The sequence below is a fragment of the Nyctereutes procyonoides genome, unplaced genomic scaffold (assembly GCF_905146905.1).
Source record: "Nyctereutes procyonoides isolate TBG_1078 unplaced genomic scaffold, NYPRO_anot_genome, whole genome shotgun sequence".
NCBI lineage: Eukaryota > Metazoa > Chordata > Mammalia > Carnivora > Canidae > Nyctereutes > Nyctereutes procyonoides.
In genome coordinates, this window is record NW_026575137.1 from 9,762,030 (window position 1) to 9,785,889 (window position 23,860).

The 23,860-nt window shown below is 41.1% G+C and overlaps 1 protein-coding gene across 4 annotated transcripts in view; it reads left to right on the top strand.

Annotated features, from left to right (window-relative positions):
* The window catches only part of TMEM67 (transmembrane protein 67), a 56,276-nt gene extending 42,097 nt beyond the window's left edge, over positions 1-14,179 (top strand). The window contains exons 22-28 of one of the 4 annotated variants that reach the window (XM_055303505.1): positions 3,369-3,449; positions 3,930-4,046; positions 6,885-7,001; positions 7,108-7,212; positions 7,762-7,864; positions 11,679-11,821; positions 12,844-14,042. In XM_055303505.1, coding sequence (XP_055159480.1) covers positions 3,369-3,449; positions 3,930-4,046; positions 6,885-7,001; positions 7,108-7,212; positions 7,762-7,864; positions 11,679-11,821; positions 12,844-12,924 — 747 coding nt within the window. In that variant the 3' untranslated portion in view covers positions 12,925-14,042. Of the gene's footprint in view, positions 1-3,368; positions 3,450-3,929; positions 4,047-6,884; positions 7,024-7,107; positions 7,217-7,761; positions 7,865-11,678; positions 11,822-12,843; positions 14,043-14,086 lie in introns of those variants that run through there. The other 3 variants (XM_055303506.1, XR_008661610.1, XM_055303507.1) reach the window with 3 other exon arrangements.
* Positions 14,180-23,860: the final 9,681 nt, after the last annotated feature.

Sequence of the window (23,860 nt, forward strand, 5' to 3'; positions counted from 1 at the left end):
AATAGTTTGCTAAAGTCATGTAATTAGAGATTGGGAGAACTGGAATATGAACCCAGGCAATCTGATGTCAGAATTCACATTCTTATCAATAGTGGGCTCTGAAGGATCTTTCAGAGCCTGCATTTTTCTAGTCAGAGGATGGCTTACTTTAAACAAGCTGTAGGGATGGCTAAGCTACCCTTAATATTTTCTCCCCCCCTTTTCTAAAATACAATTTATTGTCTACATTTATATATCATGACCAGTAGCCCTTGTGAAATTTTTGTTGAAATACTTATTGAGAAAAATGAAAATAAAAATAAACCTCAGCTTCAAGTCCTGTGACTCTAAACAGAGGATCATTTTTTTTTTTTTTAAGATTTATTTGTTTATTTGAGAAAGGAAGAGTGTTTGCGTGTACCAGTCGGGCAGAGGGGAGGGACAGAGAGTGAGGGAGAGAATCCCAAGCAGGTTCCACACCCTGGAACTCCCCAGCATGGGAACCTGATGCAGGGCCCTGCATGGAGCTCAGTCTCTGAACCCTGAGATCATGACCTGAGCCAAAATCAAGAGTCAGATCCATAACTGACTGAGCCACCCAGCACCCCATCTTTTCTATGGTCATTTCCTTTATTGTCTTAGACATTTAAAAAAAAGAAGAAAGGAAGGACAGCATCAGCTAAAGCACTTAACTCTTATATCTATACTTCTTTCTCTTACTTCCAGACATTCCCATGAATGGAAAGAGTCTTTTTGTTGGATTAAAAATTCCTTTATGTTTTAAGTCAGCAAATGAACATGGGACCTGTAGAAAGATCAGATTGAGGGGCAGCCGGGGTGGCTCAGTGGTTTAGCGCTGCCTTCAGCCCAGGGCCTGATTCTGGAGACCTATCGAGTCCCACGTTGGGCTCCCTGCATGGAGCCTGCTTCTCCCTCTGCCTGTGTCTCTGCCTCTCTCTCTCTCTCTCTCTCTCTCTCTCTCTGTGTCTCTCATGAATAAATAAAATTAAAAAAAAAAAAGATCGGATTGAGCTACCTCTAACCAGACAAACAAATACCTGCCTAAAACAGCCTATTTTAAAACATGGTTTGGGATTAAAATCCAGAAATTCCTATTGAATTGGTTCCAGGTGGCATTCTGAAACCTGAGGATAGACTTTTAAAATTTACATTTATTTTAAATTGGTGACACTTGTTTCAACTTGAAACTACAGAGATAGATCCAGTGAGGGATAGCTTAACAATCAGAAAAGAAAGCCAAACAAATTAGAATTTGAAACGAGATAGGATCAAGAGAGTATGGGGTTTGATGTTTATCTTCAATATAATAGAAAATAATTCATTTTAAAGTTATACCAGTACACATTTTTCTGAATAGATGGGATTCATTTGGATGTAGAGAATTTAGAAGAATACCATCTGTTGCTTTTCATATTTGGTTGAGTACAACAACAACAACAAAATAGCAGTGGCTGAAGTTAAAATGACCCTTATCTCTCCCATGAGAAAAGAGAGTGGAGATGTGCAGTGCAGGGTGGCTCTATGGCTGCCGCCCAGGACATCCATCTCTCAGGTCACCTGGTGGTCCATAATGGCTGGTGGAGTTGAAGGAGGGAGTTGAGGAGAACAGTGCACACTCTCTTTAAGAGCCTTCTCAGAAGTGCCGTTGAGCATCTCCTTGGCCAGTACTTATGTACTTGGCCACACCTCGCTGCGCTGGTACCTTCCAGCTGGGCAACAGTGTGCGCCCACTCCAAGGAGGGGTCTGTCACTAAGGAGAAAGGGGAGAGGATTGTTGGGGCAGAAACTAGTCATCTCAGGTACCACCATCTCACCTTTCTCTCATTCTGCTATCATTCTGGTTATATTTCTCTCCACGATAACATTCTAGGTTTGTCAGGGTTTGTTCCTCAAGTATCTTTAAGAGTTCCTTTAAAAATGTGCTATAGCTCCATGAATTTGTCCATAAAAAGTCTTGTTGTAGCACCTGGGTGGTTCAGTCGGTTAAGTGTCATAGTGACTCTTGGTTTCAGCTCAGGTGGTGATCTTGGTCCTGGGGTAGAGCCTGGCATTAGGCTCTGTGCTCAGCTTGCAGTCCGCTGTCCCTCCTCCTCCCCCTTTGTCCTGCCCCCTTCCTACACATGCATGCACTTGCTCCCTCTCTCTCTCTAATAAAAAAATAAATAAAATCTTTAAAAAAAATCGTTGAGCGTCTCGGTTACGCATCTGCCTTCAGCTCAGGTCGTGATTCCCAGGGTCCTGGGACCGAGTCCTGCATTGGGCTACCTGCTCAGCAGGGAATCTGCTTCTCCTACCTTTCCCCAATGCTTGTGCTCTCTCTGTCTCACACGCTTTCTCTCAAATAAAAGATTTTTTTAAAAATCTTTTTTTTTAAAGTCTTCTTGATTCTCATAATGTTAGTCTTTATTGTTTGCTTCTTTTATTTCCCTAAACCAGCTTCTTCAACTTTTAAGAGGTATTTTTTATTTTTAAACTTTTTAGGTTGCTGTTTTTAGGGTCCTTTACACAGATTTAAAACAAGACGTATATAGAATGTTAGGGAAGTGTGTCTAGTAAATCAGCTGATGTAGATTATTTATTCATTCACACATCGGAGTACATTTTGTGTTGTAGGCACCGTGCTGGGCTCAAGGATATGCTTAACAAGAGCAAGCTACAGATTGTGGCAAGTGCTGTGAAGGGCATCAGTAGGGAGATGAGATACAGAGTAGATGAGGAGAGGCGGGTTGGAGTTATGAATGGGGGACACCTTTCAACTGGATGGTTAGGAAATGTTATCTTTCTCTCAAATATATCTAAGTAGGTCTAAAATGTTAACTTTTCTCTTTTGATTTATAAAATAATTTCCTTTTCTGGTATTATTAAAGCTAAGAAAATACCTGAAACCATTCCATTTCAATATTTAATGTATTATCTGCAGTTGAAGTAGAATATTTGATATATGCTTTTTATGTGCTACTCTGTCAGAATGTTAATTTGAAAAGCAGCAAGTTTTCTAATAGCTTTGAAATTTAGGAGATGAGCAGGACTGCAGAACTATACATAAATCTGGCCATTAATATATTGTTTATGCTAAATTTTTTAAAGCCCCTGTCTCCCTCCAAGTTTGTCCTGTTGTGTTTTAATGATACAGAAAAGTTCTTAAAATTCAAAATAGGCTCCCTCAATAAATTTTAAGACAATCCCAAAACCTTATTTCTTTGGCAGAGGAATCAGAAATGATAAATAGTATTTTATCCCACAGGAACCATTTAAAGGCCACTGTGTTCTTGGGTGGACTTTCTTTTTTCTTAAGATACTACATTGTGGCTATAAAAGAAAATTAAATTTTAAAAGCTAATAACCATGAACTTGGCTTACTGTTTCAGATCATGTTCTTTGCTGTCTTTTATGAGAGATTTATAGAAGATAAAATTCGACAGTTTGTGGATTTATGCTGTATGAGCAATGTAAGTACTTTCTGACTTTATCTTGCAACTGTTATTTTTCCCTTTTTAAAGGTCATGAGTACATTAAGAGAGGCTTTAAAAGTGATTTGGTATGATTGAATTTTTTTAGTCCAATTTCCCACTGATTGCTAATTCCAGAGATAGTTGTAATGAGCTACAAGTTAATGTTTACTGCCTTAGTTTCTTCCTCATTTGCAATTTCTTAATTATGAATTCCTTCTCCACCAAATGATTCACTCAGCAGAGTCCCTGAAAAGTTTTCATATATCAATCTTAACACTTCCTTTCTTAGAAAATATCTTCAATCTCTTTTCAACTTTTTAATAATAACATAATTACCCTTTATTACCTTATTGTCCTATTTATATATTTTCCAAGAATTCAACCCTCTTTATTTTGAGAGAAAGGAAGCAATTTTTTTTAAAACTTAATTTTTATTGTTTTCTACATGAGTTGCTGTTTGTTTTTCTCTTTTTATAGATATCAGTGTTTCTGTTATCCCACAAATGCTTTGGATATTACATTCATGGTAGATCTGTACATGGGCATGCAGATACTAATATGGAAGAAATGAATATGAACCTTAAAAGAGAAGCGGTATGAATATATTTAACATCTTTCAGTTTTTAATTGAAAAATGGGTTCGCTTTTCTTAATCTAGGATTTGTAGTAATATTTTTAAAAATTCCCCATTGATTACTTTTGAAAGTTGCTAGAGTACCCAACCAACTCATTACACTGAACATTGATCAAGGGAAAGAATCAAATTTTATCCTACGGTTCCTATATGGACTATATTTTAAAATAACAAGAATATTTTGGTTAAATAATTTTTAAGCACATAAATAAGAAACAGAGACTAATAAACCCCTAAGAAATGTATAGTCATAAATAAATACAGGTAAAAAATCGTATTTTTCCCCTCTTCAAAATACTTTGTTTATTTTGAAATATAGTTCATGAGGGGAAGTTCTTTCCACGAGGGGAAATTCTTTCTTATAAAAGAAAATAAAAGGAACTCTAACTTGGTAAGTTACCATTTTGTAGTGACTAATGGATTATTGCAGATAGGCTAAAATGCAGTGGATGCTAAAACAATTAAGTGAAGGCTGACAGGGAGCTTTATAATGAGGAATCAGATTGACATAGTCTGAACACACTGGCTCCATCTTACTACAAGTAAGAATTAGGAGAACCAACATTAATCACTACCAGTTATAATGCAGTAGGAAGTACATAATATCACTCATGAAATATTCTTGCCTAAGAAAGTGGAACCTGAATATAATCAAGCCTCTAGATCTAACCACCAATTTATAGGAAATAGAAGAGATAAAGGGATAAATTAAATAGTATCATAGGAAGCAATTAGCCATACTCAGAATGCAGGATGTCTCACAGGACAGATGACCCAGTGTCTCCAGCAAATCTAAGGTGTGTAAAGAAGAGTGGTGGTGGAGGTGGGGGTGGAAGAACTGTTAGATAGTAAGAGAAATTTAGAAACAAAACAGTACAATGTGTAGGCTTTGGATCCTGATTCAAACCAATAATTAAAAAAAAATCCTTGGGAATAATCTGGGAGACTTAATTTAAGGACTAAATATTAAATTATATTAAGGAATGATTAATTTTATTAGGTGTGAAAATGGCATGGTGGGCTTTTTTGTTGTTGCTAAAACCTTATTAGAGATATATACGAAAGTATTTACAGATTTGGGGTTGAGTGATGGATGGTTTACTGTTCTTTGTATTATGTACATTAGAAATCACACCTGATTTTGAAAAGTTAAATGTAAAAAAAGAATATTTGAGATTGAGAGATGACTTTATAAGCATAAAGAATATAAAGGGACTATTAATTGATTTTACTTCATTAATGGAGAACATTTATGTGGCCAACAATCATATAATAAAAGCAAATTTGGCTAAAATTCCCATAACAAATATGATAAAGTTACTGATAACAATATTGAAAATCATAGAAATCATTAAGCAGACAGTTAAAACCTCAATGGAAAAATGATAAAATAATTTTTAAGTACATAAATAAGAAATAGAGACTAGTAACCCCCTAAAAATGTATCGTCATAAATAAATACACGTAAAAAATTATATTTTTTTCCCTCTTCAAATTAGCTTAGTTTTTTTTAAAAAAAGCTAATACATATTAGTATCAAGGACATGATGAAATGAGCACCCATAAAACTACTGGTCTCAGGATAAATTTTTACAAATCTTCTGGAAAGCATTTGGAAATGTATATACAAAGAGCTTTTTAAGAGATCATTATCTTTGACTCACTAATTCTGTGAATCTCACTCAAGGAAATAATTAGCAATGTGAATAGCTAATTGGGTTCAGGATCTTCATCACAGTGGTTATTTATAAGGGATTATTTAAAAGAGAATATTAAATCAGTTGGTTTTCTTACTCAGTAAAATTCTTAGGTAGACATAAAAATCATGTTTTATAGAATATTTAATGACATAGTTGCTAGGATATAATGTTAGGTGAAAAAGAAATCGACGTGATCCCAGTTTTATGCCATCTATATCTGTATGCCTGGACAAAGAACTAGAAATAAAATACCTTAAAATACTTGTATCTCTGGATGTTGAGATCATAGGGGATTTTTTTTCTTTTCTTTCTTTTCTGTACCTCTCCATATTTTATAAATTCTCTTCAGTAGCATGTAATGATTTAATCAGGAAAAAAAGCTTTTATTATGTTTTTAATTAGAGAAATTCACTGCATGTAGACTTCCTTTCAGTCTGTAGAAAACCAAGTGTTATATTATGTTTGCAGATTAAATTTAGACAAAGAGATTATTAATATTAAGCTCTGGAATAAGCAAATAAGGCAAGAGAAGGGAGGCAGGAGGACTTGAGCTGACCTTGAAGCATGGAAGGGAAGTAGCTAAGGGGTGAGGTAAAGCAAAATTTTTTGCTGTCGGGATTCAGGTTGTGTCAGGAAGACCTGAAATGGATATCTGGTCCATGATATTAACTGTTTAGTCACATATCATGCTACTTTTTTATTGTATTTAATTAAGGAAGTGTTCTAAAAGTTTTTAGAAAATAAAAAAAGACTATTTATAAAAGTGTTTAAGATTACACTTTTTGACAGGCACTAAAGAGCAATAAAATGAATCATAAAGGAAGCTACAAATACCAATACACAATGAATTTAGTGTGGATTTTCTAAAGCAGGATACAGGAGATGATACAGAGACCTGAACGGCATATGACAACATAGAAATTAGTAAAATCCAGAGGGGAGTGGGAACCTTGGGTAATGTCAGAATCTCTGTCTCAAGTATAGTTTCAGTAAAATTTCAGGTTGTCTTGTAATGTGATACTAACTAAAAGAAAAGTGTTGTATTTTCTTTTTGAAATAGGCAAAATTTTCATGATCTTTAAATTTTTAACTTTTCAGGAAAATCTGTGTAGCCAGCGGGGTTTGGTACCCAACACAGATGGTCAGACTTTTCAGATTGCGATTTCTAGCCAGATGAGACAGCACTATGACAGAATTCATGAGACACTGACAAGGGTTTGTATAAAGTACAATTCAGGTATATTTTGCCAATATTTCATCTTATTTAAAAACCAAGAATGTAAGACATGTTGCATTTATTCTTACCTCTTTTTCACATTAGAAAAATGGCCCTGCCAGACTATTGAGTTCATCAGCAAGCACTTTTGAGCAGAGTATAAAAGCATATCATACTATGAACAAATTTCTTGGCTCTTTCATCGATCATGTATGTATGTTAGCATTTATATTTCTACTAGAAGCAAAATATAATTTTTAAAAATTTAACCAGTAATGTCAGTTATTTTAGTTAACCAGTCAGTGAACTTAGAACCCTTCTTTTTTCACCTATCAAAATTAATACTGTGACTTAAGGATAGAGTTTAGGTTATATAAAAATAAGGTGACATTTTATGCATCTATTAGCATAATGATGATTCCCTTAAAGTATGCCTGTGCTGGAATTTTGTTAGCTAATTACTAAAATATTATTATATTTTTTATTATAGAAATATGCTATGCTGTGGTTGTATTCCTGAAAAGCTTGTTAAAAGTTGATTTTAAGTATAGCCCTAAGTACGACTAAAGACATTTAAAATTTAAAACATTTCTGAAGAAAATCTTGGTATAAAGCCCATTGTAGTAAGACCAGTCTTTTTAAAGAACAGATTTTCTTCATGTACTATTCATTTTTCATTTTCTCTCTTTCTGATTTACATTAGTTGGGAAACATTTATTTCATGCTATTTTTGAAATAATGCTTATCTTTTTATATTAGGTTCATAAGGAAATGGACTACTTTATAAAAGATAAATTGCTTCTTGAAAGAATTCTTGGAATAGAATTCATGGAACCAATGGAAAAAAGCATCTTTTACAATGGTATCCTTCAAATGCCTTTGCGGAACTTGATTACTATTTTCAAAGTTTGAAAAAAAAAAAAAGAGTACTTGTAGTTATTTTTTTTAATTTTATAATTTTATATAAAAACAAAGGAAACGTAATGAACTTAGTTAACTTCATGGTATGATAGTAGTTTTCCGTGTTCCATTTTATCATGTCATGTAGCAGGAAACAAAAATGTAAAAGATAATTATTCTGAAGAAAGTGAAAAAATTTCAAAATCAGTGATAGACCTAGAAGAGAGAGAGTAAAACACAAAAAATTCAGATTTTTTAAAAATTTGAGTATAATTGACAGATGATGTTGCATTAGTTTCAGGTATACAGCCTAGTGATTCAGCAACTCTGTGTTACGCTCTGCTCATCACAAGTATAGCGACCATAGCACCATGAAATGACTATTGCAATACCACTGACTGTATTCCCTGTGCTGTACCTTTTATTCATTCCGTAGCGGGCAGCCTGTATCTCCCACTCCCCTTAACCCATTTGTCCTTCCTCCTACCCCCTCTCCTCTGCCAACCATCAGTTTTCTGTATTTATAGGTATGATTTGCTTTTTGTTTGTTTGTTTATTCATTCGTTTTGTGTTTTAGATTCCAATGTTAAGTGAAACCATGTGGTATTTATCTTTTTCTGTCTGACTTATTTTACTTAGAATAACACCTTCTAGATCCATCCATGTTATTGCAGATGGCAAGATCTCACCCTTTTATGGCTGAGTAATATTCCTGCGTGTGTGTGTGTGTGTGTGTGTGTGTGTGTGTGTGTGTGTGTGACTATATATATCTGTATATCTCACTCTTCTTTATCCCTTCGTCTGTGAATGATGAATACTTGGGCTTGCTTTGGTATCTTGGCTACCGTAAATAATGCTACAATAAACATAGGGGAGACTATATCTTTTTGAATTAGTGTTTCTGTTTTCTTTGGGAAAATGCCCAGTAGTGGAATTACTGCATCATATGGTATTTCTACTTTTTAATTTTTTTAAGGAACTTCCATACTGGTTTCCGCAGTAGCTATACCAATTTACATTCCCACCAGCAATGCACAAAAGTTCCCTTTTCACCACATCCTCATAAGTATTTGTTATTTGTTATCTTTTTTTATTTTAGCCAATCAGACAGGTATAAAGTTTTCATTGTGGTTTTGATTTGCATTCCCTGGTGATGTTGAACATCTTTTCATGTGTCTGTTGGCCCTCTGTATGTCTTTTTTGAGAAAATGTCTCTCAGATCCTCTACCCATTTTTAAATGGGATCGTTTGGTTTTTGGTGTTAAGTTGTGTAAGTTCTTTATACATTTTGAATATTAACCCCTTTTCAGGTATGTCATTTGCAAATATCTTCTCCTATTCAATAGGTTGCCTCTTTTGTTTTGTTGATGGTTTCCTTTACTATGGAAAGCTTTTTATTTTGATGTAGTCCCAATAGCTTATTGTTATTTTTGTTTCCCTTGCCTTAGAAGACATACCTAGGAAAAATGTTACTGTGGCCAGTATCAAAGAAATTATTGCATATGTCTAGGAGTTTTATGATTTCAGGTCTCACATTTAGGTCTTTGATACATTTTGAGTTTATTTTTTGTGTTTGGTGTAAGAAAGTGATCCGTTGCATTCTTTGCATATAGCTGTCCAGTTTTCCCAACACCGTTTATTGAAGAGATTGTCTTTTCCCCATTGTATATTCTTGCCTTCTTTGCCATAGATTAATTGACCATGTAAGGGTAGGCTTATTTCTAGACTCTTTGTTCTGTTCTGTTGATCTATGTGTCTGTTTTTGTATTATATCTTGAAATCTAGAACTGGGATACCTCCAGTTTTTCTTTTGTTTTTTCTTATCAAGATTGCTTTAGCTATTTGTCGTTCTATACAGATTTTAGTATTATTTGTTCCAGTTCTGTAAAAAGTGCTGTTAGTGTTTTTAATAGGGATTACATTGAATCTGTAGATTACTTTGGATGGTATGAACATTTTAATAATATTAATTCTCCCAATCCATGAGCATGAAATACCTCGCCATTTGTGTGTAGCACCTTCAATTTCTTTCATCAGTGTTTTATAGTTTTCAGAGCACAGATCTTACACCTTCTTGGTTATTTATACCGAGGTATTTTATTATTTTGGATATAATCGTAAATAGAATTGTTTTCCTAATTTCTCTTTCTGCTACTTCATTATTAATGTATAGAAACGCTGCTGATTTCTGGGTATTAAGTTTGTGTCTTAAACTGTACTGAATTCATTTATTACTTCTGATAGTTTTTTGGTGGAATCTTTAGGGTTTTCTATGTATGGTATCATGTCATCTTCAAATACTGACCATTTAACTCTTCCTTATCAATTTATGCCTTTTATTTCTTTTTCTTGTCTGTTTGCTGTGGCAAGGATGTCCAGTACTATGCTGAATAAAAGTGACGAGGGTGAAGATAAAATTCAGATTTTATGGGAATGTGCAGTCAGTGGAAAACTAATAAAACACTTAAGAATAATATTTGTGATTAATCTTTAACATTTAATTTTTTCATTTTATCCAAATTCTTAAAAATTGTAGGTATCTGTGATAGGAATAGTGCCTACATCTGGTTTCCTATCATTAAAAGGGTAGGTTATATGTCACTTTTAATGTGGCTGGATGACCTCCTATATGGGTTGGTAATAATCACCTATGTCCTGGCTTGGGTATCACTTATTCATGCATTATTGAGTGTCATGTGTCGTGCCAGTCCCAGGATACATAGCACAGACCAGTGAGCATCTTGAATATATGAGTGGGGTGATGCTGGGATGGAAGTCTCTGCAGACACAGGTTACACCAGGTACGAATAGTGAGTAGGAAATCTAACCAGACATACAAACGAGAAGAGACCACATGGAAAAGTTTGAACTGCATCCTAAAAACAGTTGTCAAGTGGGAGGATCAAGGGAAAAAGGCAAAGATATTTGTACAGAAAGAGAAAATGGCATTCTATATTTATGAATTTTATGATTGAAGCCTGATATGAAGTGGGACATAGTAAGAGTGCATGAAAGATAAAGAGGCTGGAGAGCAAATCCCAGAATCCTTGTCTGACACTCTGAGGCATACCGGCCGTCCCCTTATTTTAAAACAGGAGTTCCTAACTGGGTATCCATGAACAGCTTCATTGGTTCCTTGGATCTCCCTGAAATTACATGCCAGATTTGTATATATGGACTCCCTCCGTCCCCTGACTCTGGTGAAAGGGTCTGTAGCTTTCATCAGAATCTTAAAAGAGGGTTTACATCCCAAGAAGAACAAACCCCTCCTTGTGGAATGAAAAGAAAAGAGGTCTTGGAGCTGAACCTCAGAGGACTAACCGTTAAGACACAAATTATAACTCACTATGCACTACTCCATCCTTGCTGGTTTTGTTTTTGTGTTTTTAACTTTGTCTATCTTAGAGAATCTAAGATTCTTTGACCTTTAGTTACATAAACAAATAAGGGATATTCATTACCTGGTCTTTGGAAGGTATTGACTATATATACTCACACTACTAGCAATTACCAACCCTTGGTACAAGTGTTAAAATTTTTTATTTATTTATTTATTTTTAATTATTTTTTATGAGCAGAGTTCCATTACTGACTTTTGAGATTAGCAAATTTTAATACCCTTTAATTGTTTTGAAAGCCATAAAGTATTATAAGTAGTAGCTTCTGTTATGTTTTATTAAGTACCCAAATTTTAACACCAGAAATTTATCAGAAGCTTATTCTATTTTAAAGTTTCTAATTTATATCTTATACATTGCTTTTTTTTTTCTTAATAGATGAAGGATATTCTTTCAGCAGTGTTCTATATTATGGAAATGAAACCACTCTTCTTATTTTTGATCTGCTGTTCTTCTGTGTTGTGGATTTGGCTTGCCAAAATTTTGTTCTAGCGGCCTTCCTTACATACCTGCAACAAGAGGTAAGTCTAAAAATCTTTTCTGGATTTTTTTTCAAACAGATACTTTGAAAGTAGATATTTTATAGCAGAGAATAACAATGTCTGCTTTTATCAGGAATTTGTAAAGATTTAGAATAATTATCCCCACCAAAAAAAGAAGAAACATTTCAATCAACTACACTCTCCTCAGGGTCAGTGAAATACTGGGGTCTTGTGGAAGGCATAAGTTGCTTGAACAACTGTGAAAAGCAGGGAAGATACTTAAATTGCTGATCTCCTAGATGCCAGAAGTAGCAGTAATTAGAACCTGAAACTAATTTTACCATATATATTAACTAACTAAAATTTAAATAAAAAGTTGAAATTAAAAAAAAAAAAAAAAGTAGCAATAATGAGAGTTCCCTTCACCCTCTGCACCAGCTGTTATTGTAACAAAAAGGCAAGCTCCGGAGGGCAGGGGATGGGAGATCGGGCTCAGGACTCAACCACAGAGAAGCCCCTTTGTCGTGACACTCACACAGTTTCTACCCGTGTGGTTAAAACAATAGTTGCTGGATGGGTATGGAGCCTGAAGTGGAGATTTTAAAAAATGACAAATTTCTCTGGAAATATTGTTATTAATATCACTCAAATTTTCCCCCATTATGTCAAGGAAGTATGAGTTAGTAACATATAATTAGTCTTTGACAGAGATCTAAAATTATAAGCAAATTCTATCCCTAACTGTGCTTTTGATGTTTCCATAGCTTTTAAAGCTAGAGGTAAGTTGCCTTCAAAATATTTGATAGTATATTCCGTGAACATGAGAGGACTTGTATTAATTAATTAAGATATATTCTAAATAGGAATATGCACTTGTTTGGTGTTATGAAAGATGATAAATGCTCTTGAAATAATTTTGTGCATCACCATGGAATACAGATGCCTGATACATGAAAATAAATAGTTGACAGAATTAGCTAGGTTAAGTTAGATATTTTAATTGATGTGCATATGTTTCTTTATATATTTTTCTATTCTGAATTGTTTTAATTTTTTTCCAGATTTTTAGATTTATACGTAATACAGTAGGACAGAAGAATTTGGCATCCAAAACATTGGTGGATCAAAGATTTTTGATTTAATTTTTTGAATAGATCAAGACAATATAGTTATGGCAAAAACAGTCATAATTATCAGATTAGTTTGCCACAGTTTTTTAAAACCTTGAATACAAATTTTTCTATTTTTATTTGTTTTCTAAGCTAAAGAAAGATTTATTTTTGTAATCTGTGGATTCATAACTTCTTTGTGCATATATACAGTGGTATAATGAAAAATGTTGTTTTCCCGTTTGTGATGGTATTTAATTCAAGAACTCATAAATTAGATACACTGACAGTGGGGCAAAAGAAATCTAAATGTTGCTGTCAGCAAAGTACTTTTTAATGATAAAACAATCCCATCATTTGTCTCTGTAGATAATTTTTTAAACTGGGATTTGCCTACATTTTCTCACTTTGACAAGATTATTCCAAGTTCAAGCAGTTTTCAGTTCAGTGTTTTCTAGTTTTTACATATGTTATGGTAATAAATGTTGGAAAATGCTTTCAAGTACTTAGAAATTTGAAATTGTATATTGCTGACTCGATTTGCCTCATTTTAATTGCTCACACTGGCAGTGGACTGATTCACCACTGGATTAATAGGCATTTCATGAAATGGTACATATTCATTATTTTTTATACCTATATCATTGTGTCAATATGTCCTTCCCATCAAGAGTGTATATTTCTTAATTATCATTTACATTTTTTAAACAAGCCATAATGTGTGACATTTTTCCCAATAGTTTTTTATACATTTTGAATTACTTAGCATTTTAAGAGCACTCGCAAGGTTTTGTTCTTTAGTTATGTTTAAAGATTATAAATAACCATAAATTTATCATGTTATATTGACAAGGTGACTTATTAAAAACACACTTAGGCTTCATAAGTCAGTAGGCTTGTATTTATTTGGATCCAAAACTACACTCAATGTAAATTCTGAGCCAAGTAGTTAATAATTTTCCATGATATGATTTTCATTGCATACCATTTGAAAGGCATCCTTGTATTCCAGGTATAATGATCATTGACCCCCAACCATCATTTCTTACTGCCTTTTCTGTTAATGCTGTGTAAATACTGAAATATAATGCTATGTAAATATTGTTTATGTTTTTTGAGTTGAAAATATGGAATAAATCCTTAGATGTTTCCATTTCCTGTTTGATTAATGTGTATTTCATGAAATAACATTTAGGAATGAACAACACTATTGCAGCAGGTGTCCCCAGTCTTTGCCAAAGTTGAATCTTTTACATGTCTTCGAATCTTAAGGATGACAGAGGAGAAAAAAGGGGTAAGAAGCTAAGCATTTGAAACTACAGTTTCTGAAGGGTCAAAGTACAGGAATGCCTTTATAAAAGCTGCAAAGAGAAATAAATAGTATAGATTTTTAAAACCACTTGCTCAGAAGCATATGAGAGAAATCAAACTCTTATTCATACATGAGAAGTTAATATTAATGTGAATGTTTGAAAATGGGAATTTCAAAAAATAGGATCAGTCAGCTCACCTAATTAACACAGAGAAAAGGCATTTTGAAGAATAATTTCACACTGGTTTTATACAATATTACTTTTTATTTTGGTTGGATACATAAAAATGTGTTCAGATTTTCACACACTGTTGAGTCCCCTGTTCACATTGCTACAATTTAAATTCTGTGATCAGGTGCCTAATGTTCCATTAGATCCATAATCTTTTGTCTATTTCTGTAGCACTGATTTACTGTACTTTCTATCTTATGCCCCCAATTTTACTGACTGCCTAGAAACAGTTGGTAAGTCTCCTCATCATCTGGTAAGAAAGCAAAATCTAGGTTCACCCAGAGGTTCTTCATAAGCTGCTGTGTGTTTAGTGTCCCCCACAGAAATGCCCAGGCCCCTAGCATGGTTCTGTGGATCAGTCTCTGTGTTATGAGATGTTTATATTTGCCTATTTCTCTGGCACTGCTGTCCTAACACCCCCTTTTGAGAAGGCTCTGCTGGTTACCTAGATTGAGAAGGATTCAAAATGATCACTAATTCAGTGGTTGCAGGCACGAAATCGGTCTTCCTTTTGTTGTCTGCAAATATTGATGAAAGCTGAAGGGAAATAAATAGAAGTCAAGGAGCCATGTGGCTTAATGGAAAATGCTCCAGATTTAGTAACAGAAGCCCTGGATTCAAATTAGAATTTTTGCCCCCATCACTTACCAGCTTTGGGACCTTAAAAAAAATCATTTGAAATCTTTGAGCTTTAGTCTGCGTCTCTGCCATGGAAATAATACCCTTGGTTTACCACTTGTGGTAAGGATTAGCTTGTGAAGATAAACTTATGGCAGTGAATAAACTAAACACTAGAAGTTTTAGAATTTTTAGTTTAAAACATCTGCCTTTGGGCAGCCCGGGTGGCTCAGCGGCTTAGCGCCGCCTTCAGCCCAGGGCGTGATCCTGGAGACCTGGGATCAAGTCCCATGTCGGGCTCCCTGCATGGAGCCTGCTTCTCCCTCTGCCTGGGTCTCTGCCTCTTTCTCTCTCTCTGTGTGTCTCTCATGAGTAAATAAATAAAATCTTAAAAAAAAAAAAAAAAAAGGAAAGTCTGCAACAGTTAAAAAAAATAAAACATCTGCCTCCAAGTATATTTTCTATCTTGCGAGTAAATTAATTCCATAATACTAAAACCCAGATTACTGATCTCAGTAACTGACCAAAAAAAAAAAAAAAATTCTGAGCCTTACTTACGCTTCAGCCTTCCGACCTCACCAGGAAGAGGTCTCCCCCCTCTCCCCAGTAGATGTCACAGCGGTCGGTGACGGGAGCCAAGAAGGAGCTGTCCTCATACCATGTTGTAGGCATGGTTCATGGTACAGATTAGGAAAAAGGGAAGAGAGGGAAATATTGTGTTTGGGAGAGAGTTACGTATTTATTCATTCAAACAATATTTCCACCTGTTCCCACTCCAGAGCCTCTCAGAAGGGTCTTAGAATTGGTAGAGGAAGCCGGTGTATTAACCAATAATTTCAGTGATCTGAAAAGTGCTACAGCCACCAGGGTGTGATGAGAAAGCTCCAAACTGTGCATCCGTGGTCATTAGGACTTCTACCTGAGAAAGGCGGCATTTGACCTGAACAGGACAAGGGCAGTCAGAGCAAGAACAGTCCGTATCTGAGATGAAGCGCGCAGACGGGCACTTAACAGGTAGTTTGTATTATAGAACACGTGTTCTTTATATTTTTAAAGTTTGCTGTATGTATGTATGATGTTTTGACATCTTAATTTCCTCTGGCTATAGGGAGACTTAAACATGTTTTCTAGGATTGGAATCTCAGCAAAGGGCGTAGCCAGGAGCATGCTTTTGACATGCAGACTAACACTCTGCGCCTGCCCAGTACACCCCAGGAAGCAATATTCCTCTGCCTTAAACATCCCAGACAGGCAGCTTAGGACCAGCCCTTAGAGCCCATTGCAGCTTAGAGCCCCCTGTAATGATGCCAGCTAGCTCATCCTGCTTACCCGGCCTGCCTTGCCTTTCCTGCAGAAATGCAGAAACTAATAAAGCCTGGGACCTAGGTTCCCCCTTGCCCCTGTTCTGCCTCCCAGCCAGCAGTGTGCTTCCCCGGGGGCCCATGTGACATGGGTGCCTGCTTGGCATGGCGAGCCTCTTGTTTCTAGCACCTGTGAGTATGATCAGCTTTGTTTTCCCGAGCCCCTCCTGTGTTTCCTTGTGTGGCCCCACCCGACTGACCATCACACGACAGAACCTGGAACAGTACATTTGGGGGTTTGGGAGGGAGATGAGGTTGGAAAAGAAGGTGAGAGCTGCATCATGAAAGAGTTTTGCATCGAGCCACAGCGTATGAAGACTTCAAGCCAAGTTTACATATTTTAACACTGAATATTTTAACACTCCGAAGAGTGAGTGAATGCACAGAGGGGGCGAGAAGGGATCCTCCACAGTCAATTCACCCTGCAAGAATTGGTGGTCCAGGGGCTGGGAGGCTGGCATGTTGCCTGGCTGCCTTCCTGGTTCGTAAAGAAAAATGCGTTGCCTGTAAGGCAGCAAAGGATGGATAGTGGTTGACGACGCCGAGTCTGGAGCCAGACCTACTGTATTCAAGTCTTATCTCTTAGCAGCTGAGTGATTTGGAGCAAATGACTTTTCTCTGTGACTAAATTCCACCCCCCACTCCCCCATAAAGGGGGGTAATCGTACCTGCCTTAGAGTTTTGGGGAGGAGTGAATGAGTTTGCAAGCATGCAGTGCTTAGAAGAATGCCTGGCACAGGGCTGGTACTCTGCAAGTGTCGCCGCGTGCTAGTAGAAGTAGCAGAAAGAAGTCCTATTAATTGATTCTGAAAGAAAGACCCAGATTAGCGTCTCTGGGGCTGAGCGTAGGACAATGTATCGTTAGGAGGGCTAGAAGTAGAGTGGACAAACTGCCCAACACAAAGCAATCTGTGGACCTAAAAAAAATAACTTTGCATCTATTTCTTTTTACGATTTTATTTATCAGTTCATGAGAGACACAGAGAGAGAGGCAGCGACACAGGCCGAGGGAGATGCAGGCTCCATGCAGGGAGCCCGACGTGGAACTCAATCCCGAGTCTCTAGGATCACGCCCTGGGCTGAAGGCGGCACTAAACCGCTGCGCCACCGGGGCTGTCCCTTTGCATCTATTATTATTGTAAAAAAAAGGACACGGCTGCAGACAGGATAAACAGATGACCTCTAGAGTAAGGTCTAGAAACAGATCCACAGACCCACAGTCACCTGATCTGTGATTCGCAGTGCACTGTGGACAGGGTGGCTTTTCAATGGTCAGTCGAATGCCACAGCAGAGAAAAATAGAATCCTTATCCCTTTATCACACACAAAAATCAATTTCAGGCCGATGGCAGATGTAAAAGTAAAGGTTAAATGCTAAAGCCTCTGGAAGGTACCACAGGAAAACACATTCATGACTTTGACGTAGGCCAAGATTCCTCAAGACCCAAAAAAGACTGGCCTTAAAGGAAAACATCGGCAAGTTGGACTTTACAGTTTCCATTCAATTTACACTTGTGTGTATTTGCATTACTCAGCAGCAAGTGGACAAAGGTCCGAAGCCTGCCTCTCTCGCAGGAGGATTTCTGAATGATCAGTAAGCTCGTGTGGGGAGTGTTCCGCGGGGCGGTCGCGCCGGTGCTGCAGATTCCATCCCCGGACGGGCCAAAGGGGGCATCGGCTCTTGTAGATGATAAAAATCATTTCTAAACAGCGCTCCACCACCGTCACCATGAGACTGCAAAATAAAAATAAATGAGCTCTCCCTCAGGGCGGAACCACCGAAATGGCTAAAATTAAAACGTTCAGAATCCCAGTTGTTGCTAAGGACGTGCAGCAAATGAGCTTCCCTCGCGCGTTCATTATATAAAGCGGAAGGGATGAGTGTCGATCTGTAACTTTCCACTGTGTGTCTTTTGTCCCTTAAACCGGGAAAACATCTCTTTGTTCTGTTTGAAGCCGGGAGTGACGGCAGGTGGCAGCAGAGGGCACAGGAAAGCCACCCAGGGGTGCTCCCGAGTGCCAGGGCTGCAGAGCCCCGGGGGGGGGGGTGCCGGGCTCCCTGGGGGCCTTGCCCTCCCTGCAGGTGTCTGGGCTCCCTCCTGGGGTATCAGGTACTGGCCCTCGCCAGCTCTCAGCGTAAGGGAGCGAATGGTCCAGACGGAAACAGGCCCTGCCCTGGCTCAGAGGGAGGCCCACAAACAGCTCTTGCCTAAGGGGGAAAAGAAAAGCTCACTAATGATTATGGGCGGCTCCTCTCCTTTTAATAAAATGCACATTTCTATTAAAATCCTTTTTAGGGTCACCTGGGGGGCTCGGCAGGTGAGCATCTGCCTGCGGCCCAGGGCGTGACCCCGGGGTCCCAGGAATCAGTCCCTGCATCAGGCTCCCCGCAGGGAGCCTGCTTCTCCCTCTGCCTGCCTCTCTGCTTCTCTCTGTGTCTCTCCTGGAAAAATAAATCTTAAAAATATATATATCCTTTTTAAAAATCAAACCATTATCCAAGGTATGTAATGCTTCCTTTACGAACCTCCCCAAATGGTTACTCTGTGGGACATTTTTTTTTTCTTAAAGATTTTATTATTTGACAGAGAAAGAGCATGTGTGGGAGGGAGCACAGGCAGGGGCAGAGGCGGGAGAGGGAGAAGCAGGCCCCCCCATCCCCAGCAGGTGCCAGGACCTGAGCCCACCCCCACCCCCACCCCCCGTGGGACATCTTCCTCCCGTACCTGCCTCTCCCTCGTTTCAAGGACTGCTGTGATAGCGCGGGGCCCACCCCCACACCCTCCGTCACTCTCCCAAGTACCGTTTGAGCAGGTTTTGAACGTGCAGGTGAGGTTGGGGGCCCCGAGCCCACGGCCAAGAAAGAGTTCCTGGGCCGGCGGGCGGAAGGGGGCGGCTGCGGGGTGGTGGTTCTCTTGGAGCCCCCGCTGCCCGGGCTGAGAGGGGCACGGGACGGGGGGGGGGGGGGGGGTGGCGCTGAGGACGGGGCAGGTCCCCAAGGATCCTCCTGTGCTAAGGAGGACGGACACCGGAGGCCCTGCTCCTGTCCACCCAGGTGGCCTTTCTAGCAAGGAGGGGTTTTGTTTTTTTAATGTACAAGTTTTTATTTTATTTTATTTTATTTTATTTTATTTTATTTTATTTTATTTTATTTTATTTTATTTGTATATTTTTTATTGGAGTTCGACCAAGGGATCCACACGACGATGGAGCCTCCCGCGGGAACGCTTGCTCCTGCCCCCAAGCATCTGTCCTGTGCCCGGTCATCCCCGCCGCCCTCCCCCTGCCTCGGCCACCGCCCCCTCCCCGTCAGCCTGTGAGGAATAGAGAAGGTCGGGGAGCTGGGATGGGGCGCCTTTCGGGGTGTCCCCTGCCGGGAAGGGGCGCGTGCGGGCACAGAAACATAAGGCCTAAAAGGGCCGAGGGCGGGGAGCAGGCGGTGCGGGGTGCGGCAGGGAGGGGTCCGCGCGCAGGGCACCGCACGTGCAAAGGCCCTGGGGTGGGAGGGGGCGGGAGTGAAGGCCGTTTCCCGGAAAGCGAAGCAAAAGGCTCGGTGCCGCTCGCGTCAGGGTCCCGGCTTCCGGGTGGGGGGCCCCTGGCTGCGCTCGGCTCCGCACCACGGCTGCCCCCACTTTCCGCAGGGTCTGTCCCCGTCGGCGGCGGGTGGGCCCGGGCAGGGGATGCGCGCAGGCCCGGGCCCTTCCCGGGTGGGGGGAACCAGCGAGCTGCCAGGGGCCCTCGGGCGCGGAACCCAGCCTGCAGCTCCCCTGCCGCAGCCCTGCCCGGGCCCACCTGCCGCACCCCCTGCCCCGACTCCCCCGCCCTCCCCCGCCCTGCCCCGCCAAGGCCCCCCTGCCATCCCCCCCACTGCCACCCCCCTCCCCGCCCCCCCGCCGCCCTCCCCCGCGCCCCCTGCCCCGGCCACCTGCACGGCCGCCCGCCCCCTCACTCCGGGTAGCCTCTGTCCCTAGGGGTCGGGGGCGGCCGAGGAGGTAACCGGGCCAGACCCTGGGTGACAGGAGTGCCCGTGAGGGTGGCGCGTCTTGCCCTGAATTCCGACTTTGACAACCACGAAACAGGCTGGTGTGGGCAGGACCACCCAGAGGAGGACTGACCCAACCGCAGGGGCCAGGGGAAGAGGAGTGGTTTCAAGCGGGCGGCAAGCTTAACGCGCAGCAACCTCGGGAGGAGGTTCTTAACGCAGTTTCTGACTCCGGTAGTCGCGTGTCCAAAATAACGGAGGAAACGCTCCTGTCGTGTGCGGCTCCCATCTCGGCCTGGCATCGTGTCTAGTTCCCAACACGCCTGCTTTCAGGAGCCTGACACGCTGGAGTTTTTGGAGGGTGGTGATCGGGTGGTCAAGCAGCTAGAGATGCTCCAGGAAGCACAGTAGAAGGACCTTGGGGAAAGGTAAACCAGAGCCACGACAGCTTTCTTCAAATATTTGTTCCGTAAAAGATGGAGCGAACGTCCATCAGCTGTCAAGTACAAATTAGGGCCAATAAACAGAAGCCAAGGAACAGTGGATTTCAGCTTAAGAGAGGGAAGACCTTTAAGGCTTTATTTTCAAGCCACCTAAATAATAGTGGCTCCTTGTCACCCAGGCCCGCGGGGATACAGGGTGGGTCACCTGCCTGGGGGGATGGACCACACGACCCATGGTCCTTTCCCTGTCTGCCTCTTGGGTGCACACAAAACCTTCCCAGACGAAATCATGCCGTCAATGGAAGGTGTTTCTGGGCCTCTGGAGGGTGAGCCTCAAGCATTCAACGGCCCAACATGCTTACAGCGAACTGCCTCACACGTGGCCCAGACTCAAGCATCAGAGACAAAGCGGGGCCCGCCAGGCTCCTGAGTGATAGAGCTCTCCCCTCTGGGCAAATAGAATTTATCCCAGGACGCATGTGTCTAAGTCCATAAGGTGACAAACCTGGTATTCGGTTCGTCCAGAAGGGGTCCCGGAAACAAGCCGTGGCCTAGGAAAGACTCCGAAACAGAGGCAGGACGAGTGAGTGAAACCTCTGTGACTCTTCTTCCTCATGACATAAACGAGTTCCAACTTAGACAGACATTCACTGGGCAGATTTGAGCAAGGAGTGGAAAGTATACTGGACTGGAAGCCAAAAGGGTTGGGTTTTCGCCCCATCTCTGTCGGTCAGGAGACCTTGGCCAAAGCAGGTGTGCTTCCCGGGCGCCTGCCCCACCAGCTGCCGTCCCGGTGATCCCTGAGGCCTCTTATCTCTGAGCCCAAGATGCACAGTTGATAACTTTGTGCATGTGAAATCCTGGATGAGGACACTTAATATTCACATTGAGTCCGCGTGTCCTTGGACAAGTCATTTCACCTAAAGCGTAGGCGTATGTATTTTTAAATGATAGAAAATAATCTTGAGAGGACGGGTGGGCCGGCTTGGTAAGAAGTACAGTAATTTACACTCAGACAATCTGGGTGAAAACAATGTTGGTGACCCTGACGTGTGAACACCACCTGTAATGTAGAGTTCGCCACCACAGAGCTCCAAATTACTGCTCTAAGTCAACTTGCAAAAGAACGTTGCTAGCTCCTTACAGACGATTCATTCTCCCCTTCTGTCCTACGGAACCCCGGTTTCCCTTGGAATGAAACGTGTTCAGCTTCCATTGCATAGGCGGCCCTGTTCCGTGGTGCTCAGCGGGAGCCCAGCAGAGGTCCACTAGTCGGGGCACCGGTCACATGCTTTGGGCCCTTCCCCTCTTCCGGCCTGAAATGTGATCGTGACACCTGGACGTGCAAAAGCATCCTCATGAGCTCAGGCAGGCCAGCATGGAAGACTGGGTTTGGGTTTTTTTTTTTTTTTGGTTGTTTTTAAGATTTAATTTTTAAGTAATCTCTACACGCACCGTGAGGCTCCAACTTACAACCCAGCCAAGATCAAGAGTCGCACACTCTACCCACTGAGCCCCAAAAGACTGGGTCCTTGGCGACGCTCTTGAGCGGCTCCATCAGCACAGGGCTGCTTCTATGTCTCATTCCTGGAAACCATACACCCCTACTTGTAGACACGCGCCCCTTACATGCAGCCTAACACAGTCCTGACTCGTCAAATACTCGTAAGCAACTGCTTCCCAGTAAATCCCCATTATTTACACCAGACTGTGAATTTTGCCCCATGGCCTCCAGAGCGTCCTACGTCCCGAGAGGTGGTGGCCTATGTAACCACTGCAGCTCACTGGCACCGTAGAGGACCCTCCTCTGGTATCTTCTTCTCTGCTTCTTTCTCGCAAACGTGTGGCTTAGTGTCGGAATCATCATCAACGCCCCCAACAATGGCAAGACCAACAGGCGGTGAGCATCAGCCCCACTCCTTAAGCAACTTGGGATTGATGGACTGACTTCCAGCAGTGCTGCTTGATGTAGACACATTTTCCTGGGCGACGGGCACGAGGGAGGGCACGTGATGACATAAAACACTGGGTGTTACTCTATATGTTGGCAAATTGAGTCCAAAATTTTAAAAGTTTATTAATAAAAAAAAATTAAAAATAAAATCTTTCAATATTGTTGAACATGAAAAAAAAAAGAAAACAGAGCATTAATTCAAAGTTTCTTGGATAACCCTTTAAGAGTCACACTTACCCTGTAAGACGACATTTAAGTGCTAAGAAGGCAAAGAAAATACTGCTAATTGTTTAATGAATCGCCTTATAGCTCACATAGTTCATGTTAATTTTATTGCTCTGGTTTGTGCGACTGTTTACGTCGTAGCATATCGGCCGGAGCCTCTTGGGAAATCCTGAGTTATTCCATTTGTGCCTGTTTTATGGAACTCGAGAGCAATTTTATCGTCTTGAGTGATCACATGGGGGTACACGCGCTCTGCTCCGATGACACGTGGCCGCTTGTATTTGTGGCCTGTGCGAGGCTGAGTCCTTGGTCTGGGGGCTCTTCGGTTTGGTTTTGGTTTTTTTTTTTTTTTTTTTTTTTTTTGAGATTTTATTTATTTACTTGAGAGAGAGAGAGAGAGAGAGAGCAGGAGCCGGTAGGGGCAGAGGGAGCCGCAGACACCCCGTGATCAGGGACCGGGCCCGGGGCTCCCGCAGGCCCCGACCAGCCCCCCACCAGGTGCCCCGCAGGGGCTGCTGCCTGAGGCTCATTTTCCCAGGGGGATCACGGGGCCGGTCGGGGGGCCGGCGGCCGGTGGCCCGCTTCCAGGCTCGCCTGTGCTCCGTTTAAGAACAGGTGACGGGCTTACTTTACTTTCCCCTACAAGGATCCGGCTGCCTCATCCCTGCTGGAGGCTCCCGCTCAAGCCCACCCGCAGGACCCAGAGCTCCCTTGGTGGCTCTCCGGCCGCTGCTCCCCCGCCGTCCCGGGTCCCCGGGCCTCGGGCCTGCTGCAGGGCTGCGGCTTCTGCTCCCGGGGCCCTTGCTGTACCTCCCGGCCTGCGGGCCATGTCCCGGCAGGGG